Here is a 19650-nt window from a genome sequence, read left to right as displayed (position 1 = left end):
CTAGACTGGGCTTAGTGTATTTATTTCTTTATAGGGCAGGTGCTGTTGTTTTTATGACTTAACTTAAAAATGGAAAAATGAGAAAGGAACGTTTTGCACAAAGTCCATGTGATATATTTGGAGTGTGTGTGTGGAGAGCACACATAACAAGTGTTAATGTGGTATATCTCTCTGGTCTCTCTGTACCAACTTACTGCTTAATGGATGTGATTCTCCTTTTAAAACAATAGGTTTGCTGCTGGCTTTTAAAGCAAAGACTTAAGCTTCTCTCTTCAGCATCTCTACGATCAGTCCATTGGGATGCTGAAATAAGGTTCTCAGATAGTTCTGCTCTGAGCTCCTCTATGGGCAACTAGGTCTGTCTGGTGACTCTGACTTCCTAAGCCTTCCATACCTGTTACTGTTAGCATTTCATTTTCCAGGTGCTTCAATGTTTTACATACTTTCGTTTCCTTTTTTAGGTTTGGAAGGCGTTTTGAATCCCCTCTTTTGTGGCAGAGCATTATCATGATCATTACAATGTTACTGATGCTGAAACTGTGCACTGAAATTCGAGTGTCCAATGAGCTGAACGTGAAACGCCGCTCTTTTGCAGGTTAGTGATGGGAATTGGCTTTTTTAGGAGAAATATCTCTGAAAATATGGTGTGCTCTACTTTCAGTACAAAAGTTCTGTGTTGCAGTCCAGTCTCCCCAGTGTAGCACTTTTTGAACTTTTTTTTTGAAACTGCTTATTTTCAAGATAAAAATGTACAGCTGAAATTTTATTTCAGACAGGTCTTGGTTCAGTCTAGAACTTGGAGTTCTCCCTAATATTTCACACCACATTCTGAATATAGAGCTGGTTGTTATGTTATTGTGCTAGCCTGGATTTTTAAAAATATCTTGGCTGGAGTAAGAAGTTATTTTCTTCAGCTGTACTTTTTATGAAGTTCTTAGTTATGATATTACACTATTATCTAAATGTTGTAATTGCAAACATTTGCTTTTGTAGATAATTTTCTATTTACTTTAGTTATTGACCATCAAGAAACCAGGTGCTTCTTACCATGGTTGCAAAACTATTTTTTTTTTTTAATTTGTGTTCCATTTCCTTTGGCATTAGTTGGGATTTATGGGAATTTTCTCATATTTTTTAATTGTGGTTAATTTTGATAATTTCAGTTGGGCCAGGCTATTATTTTCTGTTTAATAAAATATTCAGACTTTGTGCAAAGTCATTGTTTTTTTCCCTGCAGATTAGAAATGTGAGATGGGTAGATTTTGTTTCTCTGTGTTGGCTTTGACTTACAACATTTTATGTAACAGCTTATTACCAGCAAGAACAGAATTAACACTGTCAGCTTTCTGTCAGTTGTTTTGTCATTAAGGATGTATAATTTATTCTCTCCATCTGTTCTTTTCCACACTCTCTAGTAATTGAGGGTCTGATCCAATTCCAGATATCCACAGCCATCATTAGAAGGCAGCAGCTCCTGACTGTGCAGTTAGGGTAATTTATCTAATAGCTAAGGAAGCTACTTCCATTCCCTCTCATTGTGGAGTGTAGCGAGTGTAGTGAGAATTCTTCAGGTAAGTGAATTCATGTGGAAGAGGATCTGCAATCCAGCTTCCAAACACAACCCGCCGTGTTCATAGGGCTTTTCAGTCTGGCAGGATGAACAACTTAAACTGCTTTCAGCAAGATTTAGCAGCAGGTAAAATCCAGGAAGCATTTGGGAGGAGTACATATGCTTTTTTCCTCCTCTTCTCTTTGTGCTAACATCTTGTGGAGTGACGGAGAGGTTTCTCTGTTTGCCCTTTCTGAGAGGAAATTGTTCTTGTGCACATTTACACACACACAGGCTCCTTCAGTAACCTTTGGACAGAAAAGGGAGGCTCTTCTGTTTAATATATAGTGCTCTTTAAGCAATTCTCTCTGAAAGACATACAGTCTCCTAAAGGGTAATCAGTCCTTCCCTTGACAGATGATAGAAACTCTTTAAGGTTGCATTGTATTATATAAACCTTTTTTCTAAAACTCACTTTGTCATATGGAATTTGCTTAGAGAGATTAATTTTTGCCTACTTGTGGTCCTTAATTATTTGTTTTCGTTGAAAGGCATTCATCCTCCCACAAACACTGAGAGTAGTTGGAATATTTTTCTTACATGGGATTGATTTTTAGTAAGGACAACTGTATGATGGCTCAGAATAAACATTCAGATGCATGCAAAGCTCCTTTCAAGTTGGACAGTTTCAAGCACAGTTTAAGTAGGAGTTAGAGCTGTGTTTCTAATCATACACTTAATCTTATCTCTAAAGCTTTATGGTGATCTAGGCAAGGTGATAAGTCTGTGTACTTACTTTCTTTCCTTATACCTTACTGGGGCTGTGAAGAGCAAGGTTTGAAGTCATTGTTTTTGGCTCACCTTGCAGAATCTTGAGGGAAGATACAGCATTTCTGTATGATAATATAGTTATTATTTCTCACATGGCTGGTCTTCATTACAAATGTTTTTCTTTCCTATCCTCCCTTTGAATGTTTTGGCAAAATAATCCAAAATATTTAGAAAGAACAGAAGATTTCAGTGGAAGCGAGTTTGCTGTTTCCATATATTATTGTTAAATATGGTATTTCTTCCAAGTGGCATAAGTATATGTTTAGCAGTGTGTTTTCATTTATGTGGGAATTGTCTTTTTTCCTTTTGTTTATATTTTTCTCACAAATTAGGTCCCTTAAGTAATAACTAGTTCTGAAAGAATCTGCTTCCTATCTTGAAGCGTTAAGAAGCAATCTCTTCAAATCCTGACAAACTTGTTCTGTATTCTTTATCCTGTTTTCTGGTGTTACTGGCTTAGAATACCCAAAATGTCAATAACTATTCAGAACATATACAGACATTCAGTCAATTTGCTTGTAGTTTCATTTGTAAGATAACTATAATAGCATGAGAAATGCAGTCTCCCTCGGTTTTCTAGTAATGTTTGATTTTTTTTAGACTCTATGCATAGGGAACTTAAAAAGATTATGTGAATTTTCTTAAATTTTTTCCTGTTCTCAGAGTTACTTCTCAATTATGGGGTTTTCCCCCACTCCCTCTTAGTATTGCAAAATGAAGCTGAAAGTGGTGCAACCCATCTTGGACTGTTGCTGCCTTCTTTGATTTTTTTGTTTTGGATACAGACTTTATCCTTCAGCACATACCAATTGAAAATGGAGCAAATGCTGTTCATATATTCAACTGTTATATTATTTGTTTTTTAAACTTGAACTGTATAGTCTATTTTTAACAATTCAGGCAGGAGAAAGCCAGCACCCAAAACTAACAAATATCCCAATTTGATTTAAAAACCTCCAGTGATGGGACAGTTCTCTCCCCTGCATAAGAATGCTTTGAAAACTATGTGCAGTCTTCAGGTGAAATCATCAGGCATGAACAATAGCTTCTTATCTTTTATCTTGTATTTCACCTCACTGCATTTTAAGTACTCTAATGCAGATCTCCTGGTACCATTGTTGGGATAACAATAGTTTTCCATATTCGTTCCCAAGATTTAAAGTTGTATCTGTGGTGCCATATGTATGCTTTGTTGTTGACTCAGTACAGAGAGGGCCAGGCTTCTTGTTAATTTTCTTGTTAATTTTGTTCAAAGTATTGTAATATTTTGAGGCATGATGGTGCTACCATGCTAAAGAGCTGAATATTGAAATACAAAATGTGTATATACTATGTCTTTACTCAAAAACCAAGAGGTGGTTGAATCAAGATTGTCACAGCTGAAAACATCTGGTTACTTTTGGGAATGTGGGTGGGCCAGAGCAGTTTGTTCATATTCATAGAGAGAGACACACTCTCCCACCCCTCTCCCAACAAAGATTCTAGTAATGCCCAAGGTGCTGTAACAGATCTGGAGTCTCTTGAATGTATGAACTATACTGAAAACCAGTGGACAATATTTGTTGAAAGGAGACTCTTGGACATCTCTGTACTTTTGCAGCCCAAACTCCACAAGTAGAACATGGGCTCCTTTGTTTTTTACATTAAGATTATTTTCTCTTGCCATCCATCCAGTTTTGCTGGTTGATTTAATCTCCTTTGTAACCTGTATCTTATTATAGCACTCTAATCCTTTGAAGAACTTTGGTTTTGGCACTAAAAAACTCTCTTGTGTAATATAGGGTTTTCAACTGGCAGAGGAAGGTTAGAGTGAAAGAGGTTTAGCATGCAGCATGGATGAGGTCTGTTCTCTCCTTGATGTTGGGCTTTGTGACAGTATTTTTGAATAGCATTTTCCACCAGAGGCAAGGCAACTACTGTCTCAGCTCTTAATACATATATATCCACACACCCAATGCTGCTGAGGTCACAGGTTGTTTTCTCTGATCATGTGTCATGGTTTGACATGGAAGTGAGTTTTCTCAGGAAGTTGGGGTCAAACCAATCAGTGGTCAGGTTTGGCTATTGGCACTTGGAGTGACCACTGAAGGCTGGACACACCTCTGAGAACACAGGGCGTTAAAAGCAGAGAAACTCCCAGGGGAATTTTCTCTTTGGTTCCAGTCAGAGCGCCTTGCAGACCTCCCATGCCCAGTCACAGGCTGGGTGAGGGAGGGAAAGCCATGCGGCCTGGGAGAGGTAGGCCAGGGTGTGAAGGGACTGGAACTGAGCCAGCTCCTGGATGGAAGGGTGGGGAAAATCTGAGATGTCTTTGTTTCCCCCCCCCCCCCCCAGAGAGAGAGAGAGAGAGAGTGAAAGAGACGGAGAACTGTGCCGTCAGTACACCAGCAGAGGAGAAAAGAGAGGAGGGGAGAAGGTGCCCAGCCATGGGAGTTGGAGTTCTGGGCAGGGATTTCAGCCGTCTTGGGAGTCTGAGACTTTTAACTCCTTCTTGGACAATGAAAGCTCTGTGAAATATTACTCCTTTTTCTGAAAGAGAAAAGAGATGGCCTGGGACCTGAGATGTTAGAAGAAGATGGGGAAAGAATCCTAGGTGGGAGGAAATGGTGGAGTGGCTTTTGGCTGGACTTTTCTTGTATAGCTGTAGACTGAACCAGTTTCTCCTGTAACAGAGACTGCATTTTAGGGGGATGCAATGGTGAGCCAAGAGACCTGCTTTAGCAACTACCAGCACAGGAATGGAGTGAACAGAGAAGAGTTGAGGAGGGTGTGGTGGTGCCCTCTGTCTCCAGAAGGAAGAAGATCTCTGTTGCCCCATGGGAGGAGGAAAATGGGAGACACTGTGGTCCCAAAATGAGACACTGGACTGTTGTTCTTGTCGTCCTTGGTAAAGCATCCTTAAAGGCATCCTTAAGGGCATCCTTAAAGGAGCTCTATGAGCAGTCTGTCCATGCACAGTGGTGAGAGGAGAGTGTCACACTGGCAGATTTTCTCCAGGCGGTGCCATGTGTGACATGGAAACACAAAAGGTGGCAATTGTGTTTCCTGGGGGTCTGTGGTACCGGAGAGACTCCTCTCTCCCTTGATGAACTTAGAATTGATTATGTGGAGGGTGATAATGGGATCAGGAATCCAGGGTGTTGTCTCACTGTGGTTTGTTGGAAATTGGGTGTGGGGAGGACTAGTGTTTTGGAGGGCTTTCATTCCGAATTCTATGTGTCTTTTTTGTAGTAGTAGTAGCTTAATAAAGTTTTTCCCTTTGTTTTTAAGCTTGGGCCTGCTCTGCTCTATTCCTGATCGCATCTCACAGCATTTATTTGGGGAGGGTGTATTTTCGTGGGGACACTGGCATTGCACCAGGGTCAACCCACGACATCATGAAAAGTTAGAATTTATGTAGTCTAAAGTAAGAATCAAGCTGCCTGTTTCATTGTTTCTTAAGCCTTTATTTTCCCCTCATAGGTACACTGCTGTTGGGTTATGCACTGAGACTGTTCTGCAATTTCCTACTGCTCAGTCCTATCTTAACATTGTGGGGTGGGAGCCTTATAGAAAGCAAGGGGACTAAAATTCCTGACATATTTTGGTCTGGCTATTATTTTTTAATGAATAAAATGTACTAACTGACTAAACTGTAACTTAAATAACCACTGTTGCATTTAATCATAAAAGTCTGTCTTTCCTTCTTTTTTTTTTCCCCTTCAACTCTTTTTTTATGTAGCTGCAGATAGTAAGGATGAAGAAATCAAAGCACCTCCCAAGAGATCCTATCTGGGTATGTACTGTACAAACCCATTCTGCCTGAAGTTGTCCCCTTAACTACATATTTCATGATTCGCTACTTTTTGTGATCATTTTTGGAAATGATTGCATGATCATTTTTATAGAGAATGTTTACATTACATTTTCTTGACATACTAAAACCTGGTGTCTTTTTTTTTTTTTTTAATTTTTCACCTGTCCACTTTTAACTTTCATGGAAAAGAGGAAAAGATGCTTTCAGCTCTATTTCAGAAACAAATTCTTTGAAGGCAGTTGAATTGACCACATTGTGTGTCTTCCTTACTTCTTCCCCAAGCTGGACAAACAAAACAGAGATCCGCCTCTTCAGATTCAGTTGGCCTTTTTTCAGTTTTGGCCTGGAGGAAACTATGAAATATACAGCAGATATTTCACTTTGATATTCAAGCAAAGTGCCTGCATCCTTGTGAATATTCCTCTATTTTTCATTATAGAGCAGCCTTAGAATTGCTATCTGGGAATTAGTAATGCCCAAGGTAAGAGCTTCCAATCTTCAGATTCAGAGTTGGAATCTATGTTGTTTAATATACTTAAGGAACAGGAAATACTAGGTGCAAAACAACCTTGCAGTACTTTCTCCACTCTTAATAGTTTGGAATAACAGTTTTAGTCAAGTAATTGTAATTTTGTTTTAAATTATTTGGAGTATTGCATCAAAGAAGTTACACTGACACAGAAGTTTGCCAAAGTCAGCTTTCAGACTGGTTTTAACTGAACTGATTCAGCATCTTCCATTGGTACCAGCTGTGTTCTCTTGCAGTTCTCGAGTTAGTGAGGGATCAACTCAATTGGCAATATCCAGGGCATAGAAGAGCAATACTGTGGCAAAAGGAGAGTCTGTGTATTTCTCAACACACAGTTAATCAAGCTGGAATTAGCTCTAAGAAACTGCCCAAGAATGGTATTAACCTGATTGCTTTATTGAAACCATAAGGCCAGCCCTGCTTAGGTTAAATAAGACACTTTTATTGATTAATCTTCTGGGTCTCCCCTTTCAGATTTAGGGGCAAAGTCCATGTTTGAGAAATTTATCAGTTTGTCTTATACCAGTATTTTTGCAAAGCACCTTTTCCTTTTGTATTTTCAAAACATTATTTTTTCTGGATTTGGTATCAAACTACTTTCTGTTTGTCTTTTATTCTAGTTCGTGTGGTCATTCTCACTGGATTGCAGCACTAACCATTGGAATGCAATGTTTTAGCAATGTCTTCCTTGTGCCTGTATTCCTGTTGTCTTTTACTAGTTTCCAGCAATGCTTTATTTACAGTCTCAGAGCTATAAACAATTGTCAACTTCAGGTGGTTAAAATTAAACAGAAATAAGTAACTTAATATGACCTTTTACTTATTTCAGTCAGGTTTTTTTCCTCGTCTTTTTGGTTGAAAAGTCATTTGTTGGTAGTTTGATAGCCTAAAAAGATGTAGAATAAAGCACCACACATCTTAATCCAGCTTAATAGGTATTACTTGAGGTTTTTTTGGAGTTGCTTAGCAAAACTGGATGAATTGAATTATTGCTAAGGAACAAGACAGCCTTACACTACTGCTCAGAAGTTTAAAGACTGGGTGGGGAAGTCTGAAATATGACAATTCTTACTACTATAAAGAAATTAGAAATGCTTTAAGTTGTTTGTGTATAATGTGTGTACAGAAGTATGTGCTGGTGGTATAAAGGGTGGGGTGCACAGTGCTGTGTGTCACAGCATATGTCACACTAAATTTACATAGGGCTTAACTCAGCTGTGTGTTGTAGTGCTGTGTTTCGCTACAGCTCTGGGGAAGCTCACATAAGAGGTTAGCTGAGGGGAATATTTAGCATATTTTCATGTGCTAGTGTATTCTCATTATGTCCTTTAATGAGTTTTAATTAAAACTTCTGCTCAAGAAGAACAGATTTTTACACCACTCAATTATTCAAAGGAAATTAAAAAAACATTTTCAGTATGTTTTTAGGATTCAGAAATTATTATATTATTTTCTTTTTCTGGTCATGTAGTAAATTATGTTTGTAAATGAAGATGATCTCTGAAAACTATTTCGTTATAGAGCTGTTGAACAATTCATCTGAAAATGTACTGGGCTACCAATGAATTTTAGGTGAACTTGTTAGATAAATACAGAGGCATTTGTTTAGTGTTTCTCCTTGAATAGGAACTGAACTCCTGCTGAGCTCCCCGGGGTTGCTTTTTTATTTTATTGTCAGTAGTTCAAGAAACCACTTAATGCCACTGTTTTTCCACATATTATCTGTAAAAGCCTTTATCTCTGTCACATGACTCTGAAAAGTGACTTTTTATTAGTACTGAGAGAGAGTTGAGGGTATGTGGGAAGGTTACTGCAGTTTTAGTGACCTAAAAAATTTACAGTAAGGTTGGCCCCAGGGTGTAGGGTTTTCTGATTCCATTTAGAAATAAAATTATTTGCCTTTTTTTTTTTATTAGCAAAGGAAAGACTAAAAAGATGTAGCTCCAGTTCTGAAGGATTAATGCTTTATTTCCTTTGTTTTCTAATTCAGGTACCTAGTTCTACCTAGTTCCTGGTAGCATGGCAACTGTCAAGCTGAGCGAGGTGCAGTTGAGTTGAAATTTGGGTTTTTGCTTGTTCCTTGTTTCTTGATCAGATGATTTAGAACAAATGTGAATAAGTGTATTAATCTGTTTCGCTAAAATACAAATTCCATAGACATATTTTGAGCCCTGTGAGTATTGGAAACTTTTGGGGTAACAAAATCATCAAAGAAGTAACAAAACACTACCATAGCTCCAAAGAGCGTATATTGTTTAAAGTTTTTCAGAGTGGTTTCAGTGTGTGGCAGGTGAGCCTCAAAGTGGATGGGACTTGTTGGATTTTTTCCTTCTAAGTAGTTGGTTAAGCATTTGGAAAGACATTTCTGTGATTTCCTTCTCTCTCTGAAGATGGTTTTAACACTTGCTGTATTACTCAATCCTGAACCTGGGTTTTAACTCAAAAATTCATCAAAGTACATTAAATTTTAAAACGTGTCTAATAAAAACTAGTGGTAATAAAACAGGAAAAAAACTTAGATTCATCAAATATCTGTTGCAAAATATTTTAAACTACTAAACATTTTTTAGGGGGAATAATGTATGTATCGTTGACTTTATAGACTTATATCTGCATAATAATGAGGAGAAAATAGTAATGTGAATTGAGCAGGTGCAGGCATCTGCTGCATGTTTCCACTGGCAGTGTGACAGCCTGGTGAATAACTCTCACTTCCACTCACACTTCTTCTTTTCTCTTTAGTTACCTCAGGGTGTCCATTGGCTTGTGTTGTTCACCAGCACCACCACAGTGTTGACATATTCTAGAGCAGCACTACTACATTACATGTGCCATGAAGGATCTAAACTTTATTTAATCAGCTCTCTGACTTCTATTCAGTGCTAGGTCTGTTTGGGCTCAGAAGGGCATCCTGCACAGTTAGCAGGTGAGCACTGTATTTTTCCAAGAGTGGCCCGTAAGTAACATGCACCATGTGCTGCTCTGTCCAGCCCCAACACCCTGAGCAGAGCTGGAGGCAGAGCAGAGGCACAGATTTCCTCGCTGGTTGTGGGCAGCACCTTGGTTTCATTGAAAGTACTTGACTTCTGCACTGTGCTGCCCAGTGGTTGAATTCCCTGTACAGCTGGAATGATGAGAGCAGAGTTGTTGCTGGGGTGTCACCACCTCTGTCTGTGTGTAACTGAACATGGAAGTGCTCTTGGGAGGATTTCTATCCCTCCTTCCCAGGATTATATGTATCTTCGTTAGACTAATTTCAGAGTGCTTTTGTTACTATTTTGGGGAGGATGTTCAGGAGAAGGGATTGTAATGGCATGTCTGTGAGAAAACAGTATGCCAAGAGACTATTTTTTTTCTTTTTTTTTTCTTTTTTTGCTTTGTTTAGTTTTGTGATTTGTTGGGTTTTTTTAACTAAAAAAAAAAAGATTTAAAAAATATTAATGGGGTTCTAGTTGTTGAAGAATTCAGGTCTACTCTGCCTGAGAAAATGGCAACTTTGGTTGTAATTCTGTGTATGATGTGAACAGTCATTTCCCCATGTCTTTCTCTGCATCAATTTTTAGAACTTTCAGGAGACAAAAGAGAGTAAGAAATGGAGATTATAAACATATAGGGGCAATTTAAAGTTTGTTTTAAATAAATTCTGAAGTGGTAAACATCGGTGTCTTTTTTAATACATAAGTTTGCTTTCTTTTTAGTTGCTGTTGCAAAAAAGACCAACACAAATCTGGAAAATAATTTGTCTTTACAGGTATGGGTTTGTGCTGGAGGTCTAAGTTCATTACTATTCAAGCATTTCAGAATAATTCAGTCCAAACAGAACACTTGAATTTTTTATAAAAGAGCTTAGAAATTGTTGGCTTACTGAACAGATTGAACTGATATTTTTTTTTTTTTTTTGGCTAAACTACAGACAGGGAATAATTTAATTTTAAAAATTGTTTATTTTCATAGGGAATTTGTCCTGAACCATTTCAAGTTCAACAGTAAAATAATTTTCTTTCAGAAAACATGAGAAAAATGGGTTTGGATCAATCTGTTTTCTGTGACCAGTTTTATGTTTCCAAGTAAATACTCTCTTTCAGGCTCTGAATTTCCATTCAGGGTAAATCTTTCTTCAGCCCCTTAGGCTAGTGGGCCTGAGAAGTTCTGTGGCCTTTTATGTCCTGTTGAAAATGGTTCAGTAGGAGGGCATACTTTTTTGCAGACTTATCTGTTACTATTCAGAAGGTATAAAAGGGATGGATAAATTTAAATTCTGTATTCTAGAGAGACATTTTCCTTTCTGAAAGACAGCTGAGAAGGGAGAAACCCAAAGGATTGATTGTTGAGGCCTCTGAGCAGCTATGATCCCTGCCTCTGGCAGTTGGCAGTTTCCTTAAGGTGAAAAATCCAGAAATACACACACCCACTGCAGTTAGGTGGAGGCATGAGGCCAGTCTGTTTCCTGCCTGCCTGAGTGCTGTGAAAGCACATTCCTGATAACAGTGGTTGGGAATGAATTTTCTTTTACATTTTCCCATTTCCCTATGCTGGAGGCAACTGGCCCACATGGCTCTCTGGGAGGTGGAGCAAGGGGAGAGGGAGAATTGCAGTAAATCCAGAGAATTGCAGATGAAGTGATGAGGGATCCAGGTGGGTAAGTCACTCTTGTAATGCATGGCATGTAGCAGGTTTAGGCCTGAGAGATAGGTGGTGGCTTTGCATTAGAGTTAAGGTCATCACCTTCAGAAAACCTAAGGGTGTTTCTTTTCATGAGATGCATGGATGAACTGAGCAACAGAAGTAGAAGAGACTGGCATTACTTGTACGACTGATATGTAAAGTATGAAGCAATAGCTTCCAAGTCTTAAACTGATCTCGGATGTATTGTTCTATTAATGAACTGCTGACTTATCAGTAGTTATACTTAAGCCATAGGGAATAATCTGATGTTGTGAACTCACCTGGGCAGGCAGCTCTTCCCAGCAGAGCCACTTATTCGCTCCCCTGCAGTGGGTGGGAGGGGAAAGTCAGAAGGCTAGAACTGAGAAAATTCTTGGGTTGAGGTAGAGATACTTTAATAGGTGAAGCAAAAGCTGTGCATACAGGCAAAGCAAAATAGGGATTAATTCTCTACTTTCCATCAGCCGGCAAATGTCCAAACATTTCTAGGGAAGTAGGAATTCAACATGGTACGTGATGGAAACAAAATCCATAATTTCAGACATCCTGAGCATGGTGCTTACACTTTCTGTGATTACCCAATGAATGGGTGAGCCAGCACAGGCAGACTCAGATGTGATTTGCTTATTTCCAGAACAGCATAGGAATCTCAGGCATGTTTGATAGGGTGCCTCTTAACACAGACCTATGTTACCTAAACACAGATGCTTGAGTTGCCTCTGAAGAAAGGTGAGGTGATGAAATGTAGTATAAATCAAAAAAAAAACACAGTGTTTTTTCCAAGTCCAAGAAATGCCAAGGACTCCTCTCTTAATTCTGGTTTCTGGTTTAGTAGTGTACGAGAGCTCTGGAGCACCTGTTACTTCATGCTAGCACACTCCTTCTCAAGTTGAAGTCTTATCTTAGTCAGCATGCTTCATATTGGATTCTTACTGGGTCTGCCATTTTCAGTTATCTGAAAATGGAATGACGTGTGTGCCAGGTAAATGTTCTTTTTGGCTGGTGACCTGCTGTTTTCTTTTAAGTAGGTAGCATAACTCAGAGGAGAGATTTTATTTAGGTGGTAACATTTAATCCTTTTTTTTCCAGAACTTTGGTTAGCACAATGATGGTTGAACACGTTTCTACTGATCTTGGGGTTTGTTTTGGAACTTAGATATTTTACCTTAATTTAAGATGAAACTAGAATTGGTAGGCAGAGAGGTAATGTCCTTGAACAGAAAACTTGGAGGAAAAGTGTTTTCAGCTGTGCAAGTTCTTGTGCAGGTCTGAAATAGAAGCAGTGAGCTTCAAGCTCCTTTCGGTTTGGAAGCTGCTTTTCTCCAAGTTTAACTTGTGAATCTGTTACAACAGTTAAGCAGGAAGAATGGTTGCCTCCTGCCAGGTCATGGTTGCCTGTGGGATGGAGAATGGAATGAATACCCACCATGGAATATGGATGGGTGAATTACATTTCAGGTTATATTTTTAGTGGGCAATGAAGCCAACAGTTCTAGAGTCTGTGATTTTTGATAACCATTGATGAATTTTAGTTTCTTGACTTATTGTTCGGCAACTTTAAAAAACAATGTTAATCTTTTGGGCTTCACTCAGAGATCAGAGTTGACACCTTTGACAATGAAAACATTATCTGGTCAATAATGTTTCCCGCCTTAGTTGTATATGGGAGATGGTGACTAGTGGATGTTTCATGTTAGCCACATGTTTTGCACCAGCAGAGTTGATACACTATACAAAGTATTTTGCATTCAGCGATAAATGCAGTAGCATTCCTGTGCTTTGAGAGCTGTATTGTAAAAAGTATTCTTTCAAAATACTTGAGAAATTGGAACTGCCACCTGCAACTTCTTTTCATTATTAAACTGAATCCTCTGAAGCCTTAAGCGCTGAAGGGGTTATTCTGATCTTGTGTAATGTGGACAATAACATTTTGCTTGTATTTTATTATACTGCATACAGTAACTTGTGGTTAAACTGGTTCTTCTTCACAGTTTAAAAATTTACCCATTTTTAATCAGCAAGGTTCAAAGTACCACTTTTTAAAGTTAAATGTCCTCGGTTTTTAAATTTTTAACAGGTTACCATTGAACAGAGTGGACTAGATGTCCTGCAGAAGGCTTTTCTCATCTGAACTATTGTGGGATTGTAAATAAAATATTTGTGATTTCCTCTGTCAACTGTATTAGCTTTGTAATGTTTTGTATAGCATGTTAATTAATTTGGCTTCTGTCATTGGTGGTAATCAAACAATATACATATTCTCTATCCCTAAAACAGAGTTGAGAAGGTATTACCTGTGTTTACTTGTTATTGGGGCAGGGAACCTGGAGGACAGTGTTCTGTTTTTGCTGCTACCGCATTTTGAAATTATTATTTATCTCCCGTTAAGTTTTCATCTTACAGACAGTAGAGATGTAGTCAACCACAGACTCGTACAATCTCTTGTGAGTTAGAGTCATTTCAGTAAGATGTTATTTGGTGGTAGAGTAGTATGTTTGGACCTAAGCCTTTTGACCCCTTCTTTGCACCAGCCTTGCTGCTGCTTTTGAATGGCTTTGACATGAAAATATAGGTAGGCTGTTGTTTTATGAACTTCTTAATGCAGTTTACAGTGCTTGTGTTTATAGTTGAAGAGGATCTGCCAAGCTAAGTGTAGCATTTGAAGGACCCATGCCTGTTCCAAAAGCCTATCTGCCCCAAGGAAAAGGGGATAGACAGGCACAGTTTAGGTGGACTAAGGGAGGTGTGTACAGTGTCAGGGCCTTTTCTTTGCTGTGCAGCACAAGGAGCACTCTGCAGTGGTTGGGAGAGCTGGAAAGCAGCAGTGCAGCTGTTGTTCTCCCAGCCTGTCTTTTTTTCTTTTTTTTCTTTTTTTATTTTTTAACAAAGATGAGTGGGGGAAAATAAAAAAAATCTTTTATTTGCTACCAAGAAATTTCAATGTTACCTTGAGGGAAAAGTTGTTTTTCAGTCTGGGAAGAAGAGAGGTGATGAAGGTTGCTCCCCAGCCTGGCATGTGCAATAATACCTAGAGGTTCACAGGAGCAAGGTTCAGCACCATGTTTGTGGAGTGTGCTGCTCAGGGTGGCTGATGTCCCTGACCAGCCATCTGTCAGGCCTGTCATCCAGCTCTACTCTGATGGGAAGAAGAGGCTTGAAACAGGGTCTGTTGGAGAGCTGTGTGACAGCAGAAATACTACTTATGGTGTAAGAACCATGCCCAGTTGGTGGTGTGGTGGAGAGATAAACCTGTGAATAAAATGTTCATTTTGCTTGTGCCTCACACAATTCAGAGGAAGGAGAACTGCTAGCAACATCTGTCCACATGAGGGTGCTCTGGGGTTTCCAAAACATGTCTGCTGAGCCACTAAAATGGAACCTTAGAGAAAAGGCTGAGGAAATAGCAAATAAACAAAGATACTGAAAAAATCTTTTCCTTCTTGGTGGAAGCCAGAATTATTAGATGCTTTAATACTATCAGCAATGAAATCTAAATGTTCAGACAACTAGTTTGTCTGCTCACCCTTCATATCAGGGAGCACATGTGCAGCAAAGCAGCTGCTTTGGTTTGGTAGAGGTGAGAAGATTTTGCAGTTGCCTGCCTCGAGCTTGTCACATGCTGTTGTAAACTTGGTCACATCTAGATCTGAATGGTGAGCTTCATTCTTCAAATTTGGCTTGGAAGGGTCTTCTGAAGTTATTTGATCCAGTTTCCTGCTTGAAGCAGGTCTAGTTACATGAAGTTTCTCAGGGCCTTGTCCGGGTGAGTTGTATCTACGGAGATGGAGATTCCACCTCTCTGACACCTGTGCCAGTGTCTGTCTTCATGATAATAAAATTTTTACTTCCATCTAATTGGAATTTCCTGTGTACCTTGTGTCTTGTTATCTCCTGTCCTGTCTCCAAGTGCTTTCAAGAGCAGCCTGCCTCCATGATCCACTTCCCCCTTAGACAGCTGTAGGCAGAAAGAACCCTTCTCTTAAAGCTGAATGGGTCCTATTAGCCTCTTCATGTACAGTGTATACTTGATCTCTTTAATTATTTTGGTGGACCTCTGTGAGGCTCATTTATAGAATCATAAAGTTATTTAGGTTGGAAAAGATCCTTAAGATCATCAAGTCTAGCTGTTAACCCTGTGCTGCCAAATCCACCACTAAACCATGTCTCTAATCATCACACCTAATCTTCTAAATTCCTTCACATGTGGTCACCTGCTACCCTGGGCAGCATGTTCCAGTGCTTGAAAATCCTTTTGGTGAAGATTTTTTTCCTAATATATAATCCAAATCTCCTCTGATCCAACCTGAATCCATTTTGCTCATCCTGCTGCATATTACTTTGGAAAAGAGGCTGACTTCCACCTGGCTACACCCTCCTTTCAGGTAGTTGTAAAGAGTGATAAGGTCCCTGAGCCTCCTTTTCTTCAGGGTAAATGCTCCCAACTCCCTCAGCTGCTCCTCATCAGACCTGTGTTCCCAGGCCTTCCTGAGCTCCATTGCCCTTCTCTGCACATTCTTGTCATGAGGGGCCCAGAACTGGGCACAAGACTTGACATGTGGCCTCAGCAGTGCTAAGTACCGAGGGTCAAGCACTGCCCTGGTCCTGCTGGCCACACTATTGCTGATGCAAGCCAGGGTCATTGCCCTTCTTGGCCACCTGGGCACACATTGGCTCCTCTTCAGCAGCTGACAGCTGACAGACACTTCCCAGGTCCTTTTCCACCAGGGCAACTTTCCAGCCACTCTGTCCCAACCTGTAGCTCTGCATGCCGTTGTTGTGACTGAAGGCATTTGGCCTTTTGACTGTCACACACTTGGCCTAAGTTTGTTGATCCTCAGATCTGCCCAGATCCCTTTGCAGAGCCTTCCTACCCTCCAGCACATCAGCACTCCACCCAACTTGGTGTCATCTGTGAAATTGCTGAGAGTGCACTCCAGTAGGCCTTCCTTGTACTTGGATGCCCTGAATGCATTACCCCAGATATGTCTTGTGGGCATTGAGTAGAGAGCATTAAACATGTCAATCCATCTGCTTGCCACACATTTGCCCAACTATACAACCTGGAAAGTGATTGAGTGCCTTTACCATGGGTGTACACTTTGACTCATACTCAAATTGGCTGCCATGCTACCCTCTGCTATTCTGTGAAACTGTTCTCCAGTGAGTCAGCCCTCTGCACCAGTACTGTGGTTCCTTCCTTCCCAGCTGCACAGTAACCCTGAACTTCATGGTATTCCTGTCAGCCCATATCTCAGACTAAGATCCCTTTGAATAGGTGTGCTGTCCTCAGATCATAGAATCATATAATATCCTGGGTTGGACAGGATCCACAAGGCTCACTGAAGTCCAACTCCTGGCCCCGTAAAGCACAGCCCCAAAAATCACACTGTGACCCTGAGGCTGTTATCCAGACACTTCCTGTACTCTGTCAGGCTTGGTGCTGTGACCACTTTTCAGAGGAGCCCAACCACCCTTTGGATGAAGAACCTTTTCCTAATACCAAAACTAAGCCTCCTGTGACACAACTTCATGCTGTTTCCTGATGTCCTGACACTGGTCAGCATCTGCCCTTCTGCTTTGCATTGGGATGAAGTTGTTTATTGCTTACTCTCCCTAATTTAGTATTCATGAACTCACAATCATCCAGGTTGTTAATGAAAGTTATTAAAGAGCATTTGTCCTAGTATTAATCACTGTGGGCTGCCTTGTAACTGGTTGTAAATTGTATGTTTTTCTTTTGAGAGGAGAAATTCTTTGAGCCTAATGATCCAGCCAGTTTTCTGCCTTTTTTATTGTCCACTAACCAACTGGTAATTCTTTAATAAAGATGCTGCAAGAGACTATCAGCAGTGTTGTTAAAGGCAGTTTAAAAAACACCTACTGCTCTTCTCTTGCTCTTAAAACCATGAATTCATAGAATGTTAAGGAATTGGAATGTACCTCAAAGACCATCTAGTCCCAGTCCCACCACAGTGGGCAGGATGTGTCCCACTAGGCCAGATTGCTCAAGGCCTTATCCAGCCTGTCCTTCAACACTTGTCAGGCATCTACAGTCTCATCACCCTCACAGTAAAAAAAATTCTTCCTAATAGCCAACCTAATTTTTTCCCTCTTTCAGTTTTTACCCCTTACTCCTGGTCCTATCACTGCAGCTGCTGAAGAGTCCCTCTCCAATTGCTGGTAGGCTCCCTTCAGATATTGGAAAGTTGTCACATAGGTCAGGTTGGTTGATTGCAGTTTGTGCTTGGTAAAGCCACATAGGCTGTCCTGGTTACTTTCTTATCCTTCCCGTGTTTTAAAGTGAATTCCATGAGCACTTCTTCCATAACCATCACAGGGATGAGGTTATCCTGACTGGCTTGTAGTTCCCTGGTCTCCTCCTTGGAGAGAAATGTGATTTTTTTACCTTTCCTTCCCCCTGTCCCCAGTAATAGAAAATTTCTCCCAGCACCATGATCTTTCAGAGACGATGGACTAGCCTTGCAAAGACTAGTCTCAAAGCCTGCAAAGCCTGCAGCCTCAACACCCCCACATGCATCCTGTCTGTGTCACTTGAAAATTTTGGTAGTCCCAAGCTCCTGCTTTCCTGTTCCTGGGTACTGCTTCACTCCCTCAGCTTTGCTAGTAGGGCTGAGGAGCTGTAGGGGGCAGACCTCACCAGTGAAAGCACATTAAAGCATTATTAATGCAAGAAGGCAAGAGTTGAATTTAGAGTCGTGGTGACAATTAGCTCTCTGGCTTTCATGGTGATGACCCGCTTTGCTGCCTGCCAGCTCTCTTTCAGTTTCTGTAAGCAAAAAAGTGAGAAGAGAAATTATGATTTTCTAGATGATGGCCAAGTTGCCAGTTCAGTGCAGAAGATACAAGTGAAGAAATTTCTGAAGTGTGACTCAAGTCCCCACAGACTTCAGAATAAACTTTGAGGCTGAGGGGGTTTTAACTGTTAGTACAGATACATTGGTAGCTTGCTTTTTTAGTTTCCTAAGTGACTGGCTGGCATGGTGTGTGCTTAAAGAAGCACTGTTGCCCAGTGCTGCCTGCTCAGACATAATGGATTGTCTAGACAGCTTGCTAGGGAGGAAACTTCTGGTTGCAGCACATTTTTATAATTCTGGAACTAGGATCTAGGATCCAGATTTTGTAGATTTTATGAGTTTTTAAAGACCCTTTGCATTTAGGTAGGTGGTATGGAACAACAATTCAACAAATGAACACGTCATCAGAGTCAACATCTGCCAATATTAAAGTTCTGTCATGTACAGGAGATGGGACATAGCACAGCATTCACTTTCTGCTGCTGACTCTCTAACCATGCTCCCTAGGAAAGCCAGATGTTGTCACTTGGGAAAGCTCATTTGGTACGTTAGAGCCTTTTGTTGGAAATGAACCTGCTGAGATAACCATACCCACTGCTGTATTCAGTGGGAGGAATGGACAATGAAGCGACCTGAAGTGCTGGGCAGGGTGGCAGCTTGGTCCCAGTTGAAGTGCTGCATGGGGCAGGTGTGACATTGGATGTCTAAGCTGTCATTATCTGCACTATGAACTATATGTGGAGGTAATGCTAAAGGTACAATGTGATTGTTCTACACAGCCTGATGGATTTTTTTCACTACATTTTATGTCGTCTATGTTTTTTTAGCTTTATTTAAAAATAAATGAAAATATGCAAGTTACTAGTTTCTAGTAAGCTAGAAATAGGGAATATAAATAAAGAAATCAATACTTCTGAAGCTCTTATAAATAATGCCATTTAAACAAGGTATTTCCTGATGTATTTCCTGATGCTGGAGGTTGAAAGGCACTTATCACTGAAACATCATTTATTTGCCATTTTTATTGCTGTATGAACAGAAAACAAAATAAACCCTTTCCTATTTTGACACAAATATCATGCTTTTAGCCTGTAATGCAGTACACTGACCATCCTGGACAGAAAACAATTTGTGATAGCTTTATTTTCTGAAGAGTCCCATTTTCTCTCCACTGCACACTCGCACTTTGCAAGCAGTGATACACCAAATGCTCATTGGAAAAGGATTTTCAAACTCCAGGAGAATGTTTCAAGTGAGAGAGAAGAGAGATCTTAGACACTCTCCCTTGTCTGCTTGCCTTTAAGAGATGACACAGGAAATCCTATTTTGTGTCCCATCTCTGAATCTGGAAAATGAAGCAGTAGAACCTAGGTACTCTGTATCCCATGTGAATGCTCAGCAAGGATGAATTAGGGCAGGGGGCTTAGGTGCTCCTGCTTTCCTGTGTGTTCTTGATCCCCTGTTG

General features: G+C 40.1%; 1 protein-coding gene across 6 annotated transcripts in view; it reads left to right on the top strand.

The window, feature by feature from the left end:
- The window catches only part of SLC66A2 (solute carrier family 66 member 2), a 77794-nt gene that overhangs the window by 9222 nt on the left and 48922 nt on the right, over window positions 1-19650 (top strand). For 4 of the 6 annotated variants that reach the window (XR_014952759.1, XM_021553399.3, XM_021553397.3 and 1 more), the window contains exons 3-4: window positions 462-595; window positions 6102-6155. Coding sequence is in view for 5 of the 6 variants with exons in the window: in XM_021553399.3 (XP_021409074.1) it covers window positions 462-595; window positions 6102-6155 (188 nt within the window). In the remaining variant the exon portion in view is untranslated. The remainder of the gene's footprint in view (window positions 1-461; window positions 596-6101; window positions 6156-19650) is intronic. The other 2 variants (XM_021553398.3, XM_085571556.1) reach the window with 1 other exon arrangement.

The sequence above is a fragment of the Lonchura striata genome, chromosome 2 (assembly GCF_050655825.1).
Source record: "Lonchura striata isolate lonStrDom1 chromosome 2, ASM5065582v1, whole genome shotgun sequence".
NCBI lineage: Eukaryota > Metazoa > Chordata > Aves > Passeriformes > Estrildidae > Lonchura > Lonchura striata.
Note: the sequence above shows the minus strand (reverse complement) of the source record. Positions and strands in the feature narration are given on the sequence as shown.